Below are 13,099 nucleotides of genomic sequence, written 5' to 3'. Positions count from 1 at the left end.
AGATCGACTGATTAAGGTGATTATGGGGTCATCAAAGGCTGGACGAAAGAAAGATGAGGGGGTAAGCAATCGATCAAGAATAAGTGATACGCTCAAATGCGCATTTGCTAAAATGAGGTCATCGATAATATTCAGTTTGTTGAATTCAGATGGCAATATGATGACGTCATAATGTCCGATCAGCCATTATGACCTATAAAATCATATTTACAATTCATGTGCTTTCAGAAAATGTAATAAAAATTGGGGGTTACCTTTCATCCTAAAGGCCTGATTTTAGCAAAATTTCACTGTATTTCGCACAAATGCGCTCAAATGTCACTATGTTTGATGTGTGCGTACGGCATTGTTATTGGCCATAGAGTGATTGAAAAGATTGGAAACTTGTCAAAACAATGTCAGGAACCCAAAATGTGAAAAAAAAAATTAATTTCTAGCTTCCATACGTTCTGCGCGCGTAAAAATGCGCGCGCGTAGTGGTAAATTTCAAAAAATTTTGAAATGATCAAAATGGCCTGAAACTATCTAAATGTGATTTCAAGCATTTTAAAAGTTTGACGCACGCGTAAAATTAGGGTAAATTACATTTAACATTGACTTGAAGTTAATACTCACCTAATACGACTTCGAAATGGCAATTGGTTAGGCTGATATGATCGATAATGTAAAAACGCGAAATTGCGCGTAGATGACGTCACGCATAACTGCGCACTTTGAAAACTTATTGTGACTATTCCAGGCCAAGCTAATGTTTGTTGAAGCGTGCATGTACGAATCTCGTGCCAATTTTTAGATATCGTGCTAACAAGAAATGGGAAAAAAAAAAAAGATCTCTTGACAATAACAAGAGGTGATCCGCTAGCAGAGCGGATCACCAATAATTAGGCCTATCGGTTAAAACAAGAAAAATTCGTGAAAGTAAATATTTGTAAATTCCGCGTCCTGAGTGAAAACCTTAAAATAACTTTGCATAACCACGAATGAGACTTTGCTGCTGGAGGATGTGGCTTTTGTTAACCTTTGTTTTGAGGGCAGATGTTGCCAGCCAATACACTGGGGACGAAGGATGCAAGATTTGGCGGTAGGTGTAGAGTCCACACCACCTCAGGTTGGGGCTGGGGTGCGAAAGTTTCTTACCGGTAATTTATATCAATACAATTATTTTTCGTAATAACGACGATAATACAGTAATTAAATTTCACGAAACTAAAATTATTCATTTCGTAACTTTATTATAATCTGCTTATAGACTCATAGTCTCGCTATCTATTTTGTTTCTGCCTTGTACGGTATGAAGAATGTATTGTCATCATTTTTTCCTCATTTGAAATGAACAGAAATATAATTACAGTGACACCAACACACCTACCTACTGTACCTTGCTTCAATACCTACAGCACAAGACGGTAGAAATGTTAGCGATTTTTTAGGTCCCAAATTGAGAAGTTAGAAGTTTAAAAAATTGTGCACTTCGTTAACACTGCATTTTGCTGCCTTTGATGATACATGGCCAGCTAACATCAGGAGTACAGTACTGTATCAAGAACTTTTTGAATTTGTGGAAGACGGGTTAGTTTCTTTCCTGAGTGTAAAACACGGTGCTGCCGCTGTACTTTCGCCAGTCTACACAATTAGACCTACTAGATAATAGTAGTACAGTAATTTGGAAAATGAGATGAATGGGATTCTATGCATATACGAAATACGGTATAAGGATGAAGAGTTTTGAAAATGTTCAGCAGCAAAAGAGCAACACCAGGCCACCAATTACCGTTAGTACAGAACTACTGCAACTGCTTATGAACTGTACAGTACTAGATACACGACATAAACTGAATACAGTAACTGCTTAAAAAGTTATGCCAACATCACCTTGCCTCTCGCCTAAATTTTGTTCTCACTCTTCAATCATGGTGGCGCCAGGGAGAAACCGGGCCAATTAGGGGGGAACCCACAATTCGTCAAAACATTAAGTCACGCCCAGTCGCGCCTACTTTTCTTTTGTCAGGGAACTTGGACAAATCCTGGCACCACCTCTGCTGCCTTCAATTCAGAACATCACATCAACTATTGCTTTCAATTTAAATAAAAACATGAATTTAGACAAAATGAAACAATAGTTAATTACCTTTACATTCAAAAGTAATATAAAATAAATGAAAATGACACTTTTTCAATTTCACAGAAATACTTGGTTTATTTCGCTGAAAGAAATGCGGTGTTGTCAGACTGCAAACGGGCGGTAAACAATAATGTGATGACGATGAATGTCAGCAAACATGTCATTAAGAAAGCTAGTAAACAGCTCACTGCTATTGTTGATACAACATCAGTATTCATTCTACATTTTTTGCTTCTTTCTAGTGGATCTTTAAGGTAAATAATCTAGAGAAGTGATACGACCACATAATTATCAAGCACTTGGTGAAATTTTAAATTCCTCTTTATAAGAAGATGGTTCCTTGTGTTTAACGATGGTTTCTAGAGCCAGCACTCCGCTGCGAAAAAAACTTATGAATACCTTAATTACTGTACGACTGATCCTAATTAGTATCTATTTTGGTTGGTCTTCGTTAACAAGGATGTTAACATGCATCTCCAAGATTAAGGATAGAAAAAGAAAAAAGCATTTATAATTTCTTTTCTAAACCCCAAGTACCAGTTGGCTAAGATTAATGCATCCAATTCAAACAGATAAACAGTCGAAATCCTAAACCTACATGAGCAACAAACATTACAGTAATGCAATTTGTGAATATTAATTAAAAAAATTCAAAAGAATTAAAGAATGATGACGCTTAATTATTAACTAACATTTTGTGCAAACCAACATGCACTTAAAAAAAAACACAGAAGGTAATCAAACGACGACTAATTACAAAGACAATGCTATGCCACAGGTCATAGATGAATCTTCTGAAATGAAAAAATGTCATTTTTGAAACATGCAGAGATAAATACAACACAGTTATCGCCACCTATATATAGGAATAATCTAATAGACTGATTACAGTCCCAGCTAAAGGAAGAGATCTCCCTTTTAACTATCATGAAGCCCGTTTGCATTCCAGCCACAGCATAGACAGACCTTGAGAAACCTGGTGGAATGTGGTTAGCACAACATTATGATGTTGCTGATTGGCCTAAGGAGTTATTTCTTAGAAATCATCTGTATCTATGTCCATATATGTACTAGCTCAACAGGTTACTACGTTCTTGAAATTCAACAGTGATTTAATACTGGCCATTATTTGTTAGCAACATAGCAACAGGCAGCAATTGTTTAATTAATATAACTATTATAATTATTACACCTGAATTTCATTTATTACCACAAGGAACCATCTTCTTTCTGCCAACTAGACCTTCTTTTGCATGTTTGTTGGACGAAATAAATTTGCTTTGTATTCAATAGTTTTGTTTCTCTTAGGAAGGAAAAGTAACAAACGTTTTTTGCAAGGATTCTCGTCATCGTTGTTAAAACTCTTGCTAAAAATATTTGGACTTTTCCGACCTTCCTGTACATACAGATTTATCTGCTTGTTTTAAGCACACTAGATGGAGGTATTCTTATGGAACATCATCTGTTGCATCCTTTTGCAGGAAGAATTTAGGAAGCAGCCCTCAAAAGGCAATTCCAAGAGGTAGGTAGATGTATGGAAACCATGATCTTGAATTTGGCTCAATTCTATCTAAAGAAATTTCCAATTATGTTCCTGATTTATAGGCATCTTATTAAATTTCATTTAAAGGTTTCTATTTCGCATATTCCAAATTGTATCAGATTCAAATAAATCTCAAAGTTTTTCTCTTTTTGATATCAAAAATAAAGCAATTTAATTTAGACTATAAAAAAGCCCTTGCTTCATATACAAATGAACACAATCAATTTCTTGTACTTCATAGTAAAAAACAAAATAAAAAATAACGTTTCAAAAAAGGTGTTTTTTTCTTGTTTATTTCCAGGGGATTGATGCCTTTGGTGTCCAATAGAAAAACAAGCAGTAGAAATCGCCAGTTCTGTTAGTCTCTTGTCCAGACTCAGAACTACTCAAATGTGTTCTCCTTTTATATTTTACTTTTTTTTTGGTTTTTTTATATTTTGCTATTTTTTTTTAAATTATTATTTTTTCTTTTTTTAATCTTCGTCTTCGTATCTGTATCTCTTGAAGTTCGTCATTCAGTTAACTTTCAATTGGTTGAGGTGGTGCTGGCAATGCTGGGCTTCGACGGGATGCATACTGCTGATAGTTAGAAGATTTCATATAAAAGTCCTGTAGCATCCTTCTGATACGACGTTGTGCAGCCTGAATTGGCAACAAAAAAAAATATAATCAATGGGATGAAAATACTGCTAGCTTAAATTTATGGATGGACATGCAAGGGATCCTAAAGCATTTCAGGGTCATCCACGATTTTGCATTGCACTACATAGATCACATAAGCAAAGCATACAGTATTAACACTATTATTGCGATTATCTCAGCTTCGTTGTGAGAAATTGCGTGTATCTCCAAAAGTGAGTCATTTTCATTTTAATGTTACGGGTCAGAGATTGTGATTAGAATAAAGTGTTTGGTACCATCGTAAAGCTAAAATGTTTGTAGTTCTTGTAGTATTCACTACATGTCAATCTGATCACATACGCACTCTCAACGAGCTGTCTGGCGGTGGCTGATGGCGGTCAGAATGTTAATGAGACTTTTTAGGAAGGTTTTATTTAAAATAAAATTCAATTAAATATGTTTTAAAAAAATGTAATAAACTTACTTGGGCTGAGTAGAAGTGTCCAAAAATGCGAACAAAAACTTCTTTCTCATTTTCATCAGTCACTTCATCTGGGTTAGCATCACCGCTCCCATTGTTGACATCGTTCTTTGGAACTTCAACACGCGCACTTGTGACTCGTTGCAGTTCACGAACATTGCGTCCTTTCTTGCCAATGATATGTCCAACAAAACGTCCAGGCACGGCAACCTCAGATGCTAGACGAACTTCGTCGCTACCAAAGAATCCCTCACGGCGGATCTTATCATAAATGTAAAATTGTGCCTTCCATTGGGCCTCTGGACTACCAATAACAGTCACTTTACGCTCCGTATTTGTATCATCATCAGCTGGAGCAATCTGAAAGACAATGTACGGGTACGGTATTAAATTGCTGCACATGTATTTTATTGTATATATTTAAAAATTGTTCCTTTAAAATATAATAAAAGCATACTTCCACAAAACCTAATAAACTTGAAAATAAGTAACTTATATTATGGAATTGCTTGATATTTTAAGTTATCAAGTTCAACCGACATGTAGCAATTAACTGACAAGTAAACTATACCATGCCGCCTGTGTTCACATATTCCCCTAAGAACATAGTTTTATCATTTAACTCATACAATTGACTCCAATCATCACACTGTCTTTCCTATCAAAGTATTCACTGCATTAATCTGAAACTAAATCCTATGTGCTTATAATGTAGTATTTTACCTTGATTGAAGCACTGGACTTGCGTGCAATTTCCTGAATATGTTTTCCCTTGACCCCAATAAGAGCACCAACAGAATCCTTGGGAATGTAGAGGAAGGCAGTCTCGTTTGACTGAAATTAAAACACATGATACCATTAACATAAAAATTTAAAAAATACATATAAATGTAGCAAATTCACTGCCAACAAGATATAGAAAGATGAAAGCATTTTACAATGGAACTTACGCTGACTTGGGCATGTTGTTGAGCTTGGTTATTTTGGCCACCTTGTGGGTAGTAGAGACCAGGTAAAATCCCACCTTGATTAGGGGTCTGAAAATGAAAATTACCTTCGTGGATGAAATACCGACATTTTAAAATTTAGATCAACAATATACAAAAAAATATCAAATTAATCAGTCAGAAAGAACATTGTTTTTTATTTCACCGATTCTCTCACAGGATTGGCTCAATGTATTCATCATACTGTTTCGTTTGTTTAATACTGTAGTTTTTTTTTATAATTTTTTTTCGCAATACACTTATATTTTCTAATTTATTTGTGGAAATAAATGTAAACAAAATGTTGGACAAATCACAGAATCTTACCATTTCATTCATGTTGAATCCACCATTGTACATATTATTGTACTGTGGCATATTACCCATACCAGAAAACAGTGCCATGTGATCGAGGCCTGGAAACAGGTTATGTTGCTGCTGCTGCTGTACATTTTGAACATGGTTCTGGTAGATCTCAAACAGCTTCTGGGTCACCTCCTTTACTGCAGCTTCGCACTGCTCATCTGAGCCACGGATAAAAACTGTTCTCTCTGGCTTAATATAGGTCATTTCATAGATTCTAGAAGAACCAAACATATTATCCTTAGCCTACACATACCATGATACTAACTAATATACTAACTGTATGTAAAATGGAATTATTCCCAGTCATGATATCCCTAAAAATATTTATTCTAATCAGAATTGTGCATGAAGCATTGCATAACCCATAGATTTTTATGGGTGACACAATGAGGTCAGATTTTTACAACCTTGTGCTTTAAAGAAAACCCACATTTTACTTCAATGATTTGCAAAATATTTTCAAATAAAGTACAAACTTACGGGGAGATCCTGATGGTAGCCTTTGTATCATCAATAATCTTCTTCAATGTGCGTCCTCCAACACCGATCAGTCTCCCAACGAGGGCATTGTGTACCAATAATTTAAGTGGAACATCAGCTCTAAAAAATTACAAGTGAATCAATAGCAATACCACAGATAAAAAAAATTCATAGGTTAACAATTTTCATTAACAATAAGAACATCCAATAAATTACAAAATTACACAAAAGAAAGCAAAAGTAACTACTTAGATGAACATCACTTGATATGTAAATTAATATCATCCACTCACTATGATTCTAGCCAGATGCTAAAGACACATACTGCTCCCAAAATGTTAAAGCAACTATAGAGTACTTTTATTAGATGCTTAAAAACTGGCCTAAAAAACTAGTTATTTAGGCTATTAGCAGACACAAATACTTGGCCATATATATTTTGGTTGGATGGATGTATAACCCATGAAAGCTGTTATCACCAACAGCTTTGATCAATGCACTAAGAGTTAAGGAGAGATGACAAGAATGCTAGCATCTTGCATACCCTTTGTTGTTTGTCTGGTTCTCTGAGACCATGGTTTCGTGGATCTTGGAGCTGGCTTTTGCACAGTTTTCTGGGAGTCCAAAGATAGTCACAGCCTTTTCAGCAGAGCCTGGATTCTCTTTGCGGTGGACATCAATTCTGGTACTTGTGGAATTTGATGTCTCTTGAATTTTAGCGCCTCCTTTTCCAATAATGGCACCGACTAGTTCACTTGGGACAAGCATTCTGTAAGAAAATATTGGATTCATTCTTCATTAGATTTATGAAATGCCACACAAGAATACAAAATTATGTCATTTACAAGTAACAGATAAATGTTAGAAATTTAAACATTTTTGAAAATAAAAAATGGGGAACTGGGATTATTAATACTCATTAATGCTTTGATTATACGGTTTCCCCCTCCGGAGAATGGCCTCAGAGCCACAGACCCTGGCCTACAACATTTTTACTCACTAACAATGTTATGCAAGAAACTCAAATCACAGTATCTAGCATGCACAGTGGCATCACAGGGGGAAGGAACCTATGAATAATCACTTCCACACTTAAATGACTTTAGGAAACAAAAAAAAAAAAAATGGGACAAAATATGAACATATGAACAAGACAGAAATGATAAAATGATAATGATAATCCTAATTAAAGACATACCTAATTAAAAAGTCTGGTTTACTTCGTCCTGGTCCACGTTGATTATTCATAAATCCAGCTTGGTTGCGGTAACGACGTTGTCCACGAGGGCCATTATGATACCTTACCTAAATTAATGAAAAGAATCGGTATTTGCATTAATATCATTTTCTTTTAAGTAAACTTTAATAGTTCTAGCATTAACATCAACCTGTAGGTAAATAAATTTAAGGAAGCATTAGGTTTGTTATTTCATGCAAATAAATCCCAGATATTTTTTTGGTTTTGATTTTGATAGTTATTGATTTCATTTTAAAAACAAATATGCAGGCAATCCTTACATATACCAGCACAAATCCTTTAATCGTATTTGTATTTTTTATTATTTTCCTTTGCAGAAATTTATGAGCATAGATATGCAATACGAATTATAACTACAAAATTATGAATAAATTCATTTCAAAGCATGAATAACTACAATCTGTTGCCAAATGTGAATAGGTTCACCCCTGATATTTACAAGCTCTAGCAATTACTTCAAACAACTTAAAAGCAAGTGAAGCGATACATGCTAAAATTAATGATATCGCAATAATTTTGCCTACAGTAAAGGGATTAAGAAAGTGAGCATGGGAATGATGTCTGTAAAACAGATTATGTAATGTAGTTAGACTTGCAAATAGAAGATTGTCCAACTACAGATTTCTTTGTATTTACTGATAATAGGTATCCCAATGAAAATTTTCAAATTTATTATTTAACATTACATCTAGAGAACTCATTGCACTGATCATTTTCCAGTTTAAATTATTATAATCCAATACACTGTTCAAAAGTTATGGCACTTTAAAAATGGTGAAAAAAGGGTCTGAATGTGACAAAAGGGTCCTTTTTCTAGACTGATTTTAGAGCATTTTTGGAGGGCCATAATTTGAATATAATAACAGAAAATGTATCATTTTTACAAAACCCCAAGATCTTATGAGTTTTATGTATCTATTATTTTTCTGGGTCATTCCGTAATTTCATTTTTGATATAATGGCCCTGAAGTCTGGTCCCTGTTATTTCGTGCCGATGTTTGCGCGCGTCTCAAAAATGGAAAAATCGAACTATTTCAACAGCCTTTGAAGAAGTCACCTCTTATGTGCTCCAATTATACAGTAAATTTGAGAAAGTAGAAATAAATGTCTGAATTTATTATTATTTAAAATATAAATGATATTTTAACTAAAATTTGACCATAGTTTTACTGGTTAACAATTAATAAAGATTAGAGAAGAGACCCAATACGTAGCGTAGGCTGCGCTAGGCCTCTGTTACACCAATCGCACTGGTACCTACCAATGCTATGGACGGGATGATAAAAGGCTAAAGATGCATCAGTATTTTATCAGTTCTCAAAAAAAAAGTTTTACTGGTTAACAATTAATAAAGATTAGAGAAGAGACCCAATACGTAGCGTAGGCTGCGCTAGGCCTCTGTTACACCAATCGCACTGGTACCTACCAATGCTATGGACGGGACGATAAAAGGCTAAAGATGCATCAGTATTTTATCAGTTCTCAAAAATAAAGATCGTAATCTTGGGTTACATTGACATTACAGATCATAAATTTACTAAAAACACCAAGCTAGGGCAGTGTTACATTCTGTCTAATCTGTTTTATCATATGTAAATATGATTTAACTTTAGTATAATGCAAAATCTAGTAGATAAAATGGACGTTTCAAAATACAATTTTTGTCACTAAAATTGATTTTTGCAGCGGAAGAACACATAAATAATACCAAGTGAATTATACATCAAAATAAAGCTCTTTCATAGCCTAATAACATACAAAAGAAATTAATCCGCTATCTTTATTGGATTTCGTGTGATCATGTTTTGAAACTTGGTAGGGTATTTCCCAAAGACTTCTTTACGCGTGCAAGTTGTCTCGTTGGCTTTTACACTTTATTTTAAAATCGTGTTTTCTCTCTGCAAATATTTTATCAATATCATAAAAAATACATGCAAGTAAAGAATAAACCATGTTCTTTCAAGATATATAATTTCTACTGACATACATTAAGGACCGACATATTTTTTAACATCAAACTCGTGTCATTTCATCGAAGTTGGTGAAAATTGCCAGAATGTGGTAATGTAAAACAGCTTCATTGGGATACCTACTGATAATGAAGGTTGTATCGCCTGCACTAGAATTAAAATTACAAGCAATAAAATGTACAACCTATATCAATTTCTAATAAACTATGCAATACAGACAAGTGAATTATACCTTTAGGTTTGACCCTTCGTATTCATAACCATTTAGTTGGTGCACAGCTTGTTGTGCTTGTTCTGGGGCCTTGTATGTTGCATACACAGTGTAGCCATTCTTTCCTTCAGCCCCTACATGTGAATAAAATAAAAACAACCAATCATGACCTATCATACCTGATTTGTGTCAAACTTAATACAGGATTGGATTCAATCAATGCTTTAAAATAAAGTGCAATATTCACAATTAGTTTACATATAATTTTTATGCATTCATCAATCTATTGTTGCCTCTGGCAAGCCTTGGAATGCTGTACAGGCACTCATCTAAATAGCCAATGGCAGTCAAGCAAAACTCATTCACAAAATCTCTATACACTAACAAAATCACTATCTAGAGAGAATGTCTTCACATATTTTATGTAAATCATATTGGCAGGCAATATCAGTATGCTCTTAACTATTATCATATGGCTGGCGATCTGTACAGTATGCAAACTTCTGAATAATGTATAAAATTTTCTGGAAATAAATCCTGTATTGGATTTAGAGGGTATTCCCTGATAAAACATTTGACTGTGCTTAGTTTTGTATTATTATTTTTCATTTGTTTATATTGAATGAATCAAATCATACACAAGCATTTTTCATTTCAACCATCTTTACTGGCTATGATGGAATTCTAATACAATTTTATTAAATTTACATAACTTATTCCCCTTAAGCCTCTAATTTCTTTAACAAACTATTTCAAAAGAAATGCTACTGTGTAATGGATTAAGGTGCATGTGGTAAAAAGATTTGAACAAAAATCACAACCTCATATTCAAGCTTTTCTTTAAATAACATTCTCTGCAACAGAAACAAATACAAGAACATAAAAGCAAGTAATGGTAAGAATAGAGTGTATCTGTGGCAATCACTTACCTTTGTCACATTTAGAAATGGACCCAAACGTATTGAGTAACCTTTCAACATCTTGGACAGATACTTGAAGGGGAATATTGTGAAGTCTGACCTCCATTGTAGGTTTACGTGGGACACCATTTTGAGCATTTTGTCCTGCATTACCACCTTGGCTGCGAAGTAAGCAGTAAATACTTAAGTATGCAAATTATATCAAAATTATTATTGAGTCTGTTTTAGAGTCCGTTTTAAACCAGACATCAATCGCCATTGTATCCATGTCTTATTACAATCAGAAGGATCATGTTTCAAATTGTGTTTTTAAAACAGTATTAGGATTTATGTTGAGTGTTTGGTTTCTACAAATAAAATAGACCTTCAATCACTTTACATTATATTTGTTGCCAATTTCCTACTTCTTGACAACATAATAGTAGAAAAGAATACAGCAATTGTTGTGCGTGTACTTCAAAGACTGGTTTGCAATTAACATTCTAAGCAGAGGCAAGACAAGCCAATATGTGTCCAGATACAACAATTTTTTGTGTAGATCAAGTGTTGGTTAGATTACACAGATAGCCTGCTAGTAGCAGGCAGACAAGTCAATATGTATCCCAGACACTCTTTCCTGTTCTCAGTAGGTTTGAATTTATCTGACCTTTTGACACCTGTGTAAAACAGCTTTGCATTGTGCAGCTTGTAGGCCAAAATGCAACTACTGTACATGCTCTTCTGATCACCTCAATCCATATAGCAATTGTAGGGCTACATGTACATTCAATGCATATGTTTAAACATTTGTTCAAGCTTCACAACTGTGTATTACACAACTTTGTGTGACTGGCAATCTATGTTTTTGACATAACTGTAATCATGTAATAAAGAAATATGCATCGTTGACATGTGGAGATTGCAGAGTGCATTTTATATGCAAATTAGGTGAATAAAAGCCCAGTAAACTTACAAGTGTCACACAGGTAAAATAAAAAAAACAAAGTATAACAATTAGGAGACAGGAATTCAGGTTAAAAACTGAAAAAAATTTCCCAGTTTTCAAGATAACATTCATTATAAAAAATATTAAAATTTTCTTACTTGCGTCCTCTTTTAGGTACAGAGTGCTCGACAGCAATTACTGATCCAAGGAGATTATATCCTACAAAATAAAACATTTAATTCAAACTTCATATGAAAAATGCGACAGTATGGAATGATTAAATATCGCATCAATATTTAAACAATAGGAGCACATTGCTAAGTTGTGTGTGGTGGGATAGAATTGCAATATGATGTTATGTACAGTAGTATGAAAGAACGTACATTAAACTGGTGAATGTATTTTATGTTCTAACAAAGATTAATTCTTTGAATTTCAATTTGATATAATTTGCTGGTAATTTCTTTCTGTTCTGCATTTGTCCTCCAGTATCTTCCCTGTCACCTTATGTTTTACATTTTCTTGCATGTCATTTCTTAAAGCCACATTTACATACCTTGTAATCAGTGGCGGATCCAGATATTTTCTGGCTAAATTTTTAGATCATTTAGCTTTTTTCAACTTTTAATGTTTTTATGACAAATGAAGTGATATTGTCCTACTATACAGTAAGTCTGTTTTAAACAAATGCACTAAAATGAAGATGATAAGACCCACCAGGTGGGAAATCAAAATAACTATGAATGGAGAATCTTTTCAATGTTAATGTTAGGGTATTCCTGTAAGGTTTTTAATGGAGTGATTAATCTTTAATTAAAACATTGCTTTCTTATTGCTTAGTCCTCCCCAAAATGCAAGGACTAAAATGGAATCAAAACAGACATCCCTATCCATATACCTTTGGTCCTGTTTCCGCAACGCTTACAATTTCTGCAATAATTTAGCATAAAATAATAATATTTTATCCCATCATGCAAAATTATGTACAACAATGCAATGTGTTCAACATCAATACAGCCATTTTGACCTAGCAGGTGACCCTTTTTTGCATGAAATGGATAGGCCTACAGTACAGTCAGGAATTATTGCTGCGCGTAACCACTCGTAGCCTGCTCGTAGGTACCGTTTGGAACGTAGCTACGAACCACTACGAAGGTCATTGTTATTTTAATTAGCTTTGCAATGATCGTAGGCTGGATCGTCGGGCTGATAATCA

The 13,099-nt window shown here is 34.2% G+C and overlaps 1 protein-coding gene across 1 annotated transcript in view; it reads right to left on the bottom strand.

Annotated features, from left to right (window-relative positions):
- Positions 1-2,169: 2,169 nt before the first annotated feature.
- The window catches only part of LOC117106766 (insulin-like growth factor 2 mRNA-binding protein 3), a 15,363-nt gene continuing 4,433 nt past the window's right edge, over positions 2,170-13,099 (bottom strand). The window contains exons 2-12 of the mRNA XM_033248196.1: positions 12,042-12,102; positions 10,968-11,119; positions 10,060-10,172; positions 7,798-7,904; positions 7,144-7,368; positions 6,600-6,719; positions 6,081-6,333; positions 5,718-5,804; positions 5,491-5,601; positions 4,771-5,127; positions 2,170-4,307 (exon numbers count right to left, since the gene is read on the bottom strand). Coding sequence (XP_033104087.1) covers positions 4,185-4,307; positions 4,771-5,127; positions 5,491-5,601; positions 5,718-5,804; positions 6,081-6,333; positions 6,600-6,719; positions 7,144-7,368; positions 7,798-7,904; positions 10,060-10,172; positions 10,968-11,119; positions 12,042-12,102 — 1,709 coding nt within the window. The 3' untranslated portion in view covers positions 2,170-4,184. The remainder of the gene's footprint in view (positions 4,308-4,770; positions 5,128-5,490; positions 5,602-5,717; positions 5,805-6,080; positions 6,334-6,599; positions 6,720-7,143; positions 7,369-7,797; positions 7,905-10,059; positions 10,173-10,967; positions 11,120-12,041; positions 12,103-13,099) is intronic.

Source organism: Anneissia japonica, unplaced genomic scaffold, assembly GCF_011630105.1.
Source record: "Anneissia japonica isolate Jap-2015-1 unplaced genomic scaffold, ASM1163010v1 scaffold2471_len1564793_cov202, whole genome shotgun sequence".
Taxonomy (NCBI): domain Eukaryota; kingdom Metazoa; phylum Echinodermata; class Crinoidea; order Comatulida; family Comatulidae; genus Anneissia; species Anneissia japonica.
The sequence above is the reverse complement of the archived record's forward strand: the minus strand, read 5'-3'. Positions and strand labels throughout refer to the sequence as shown.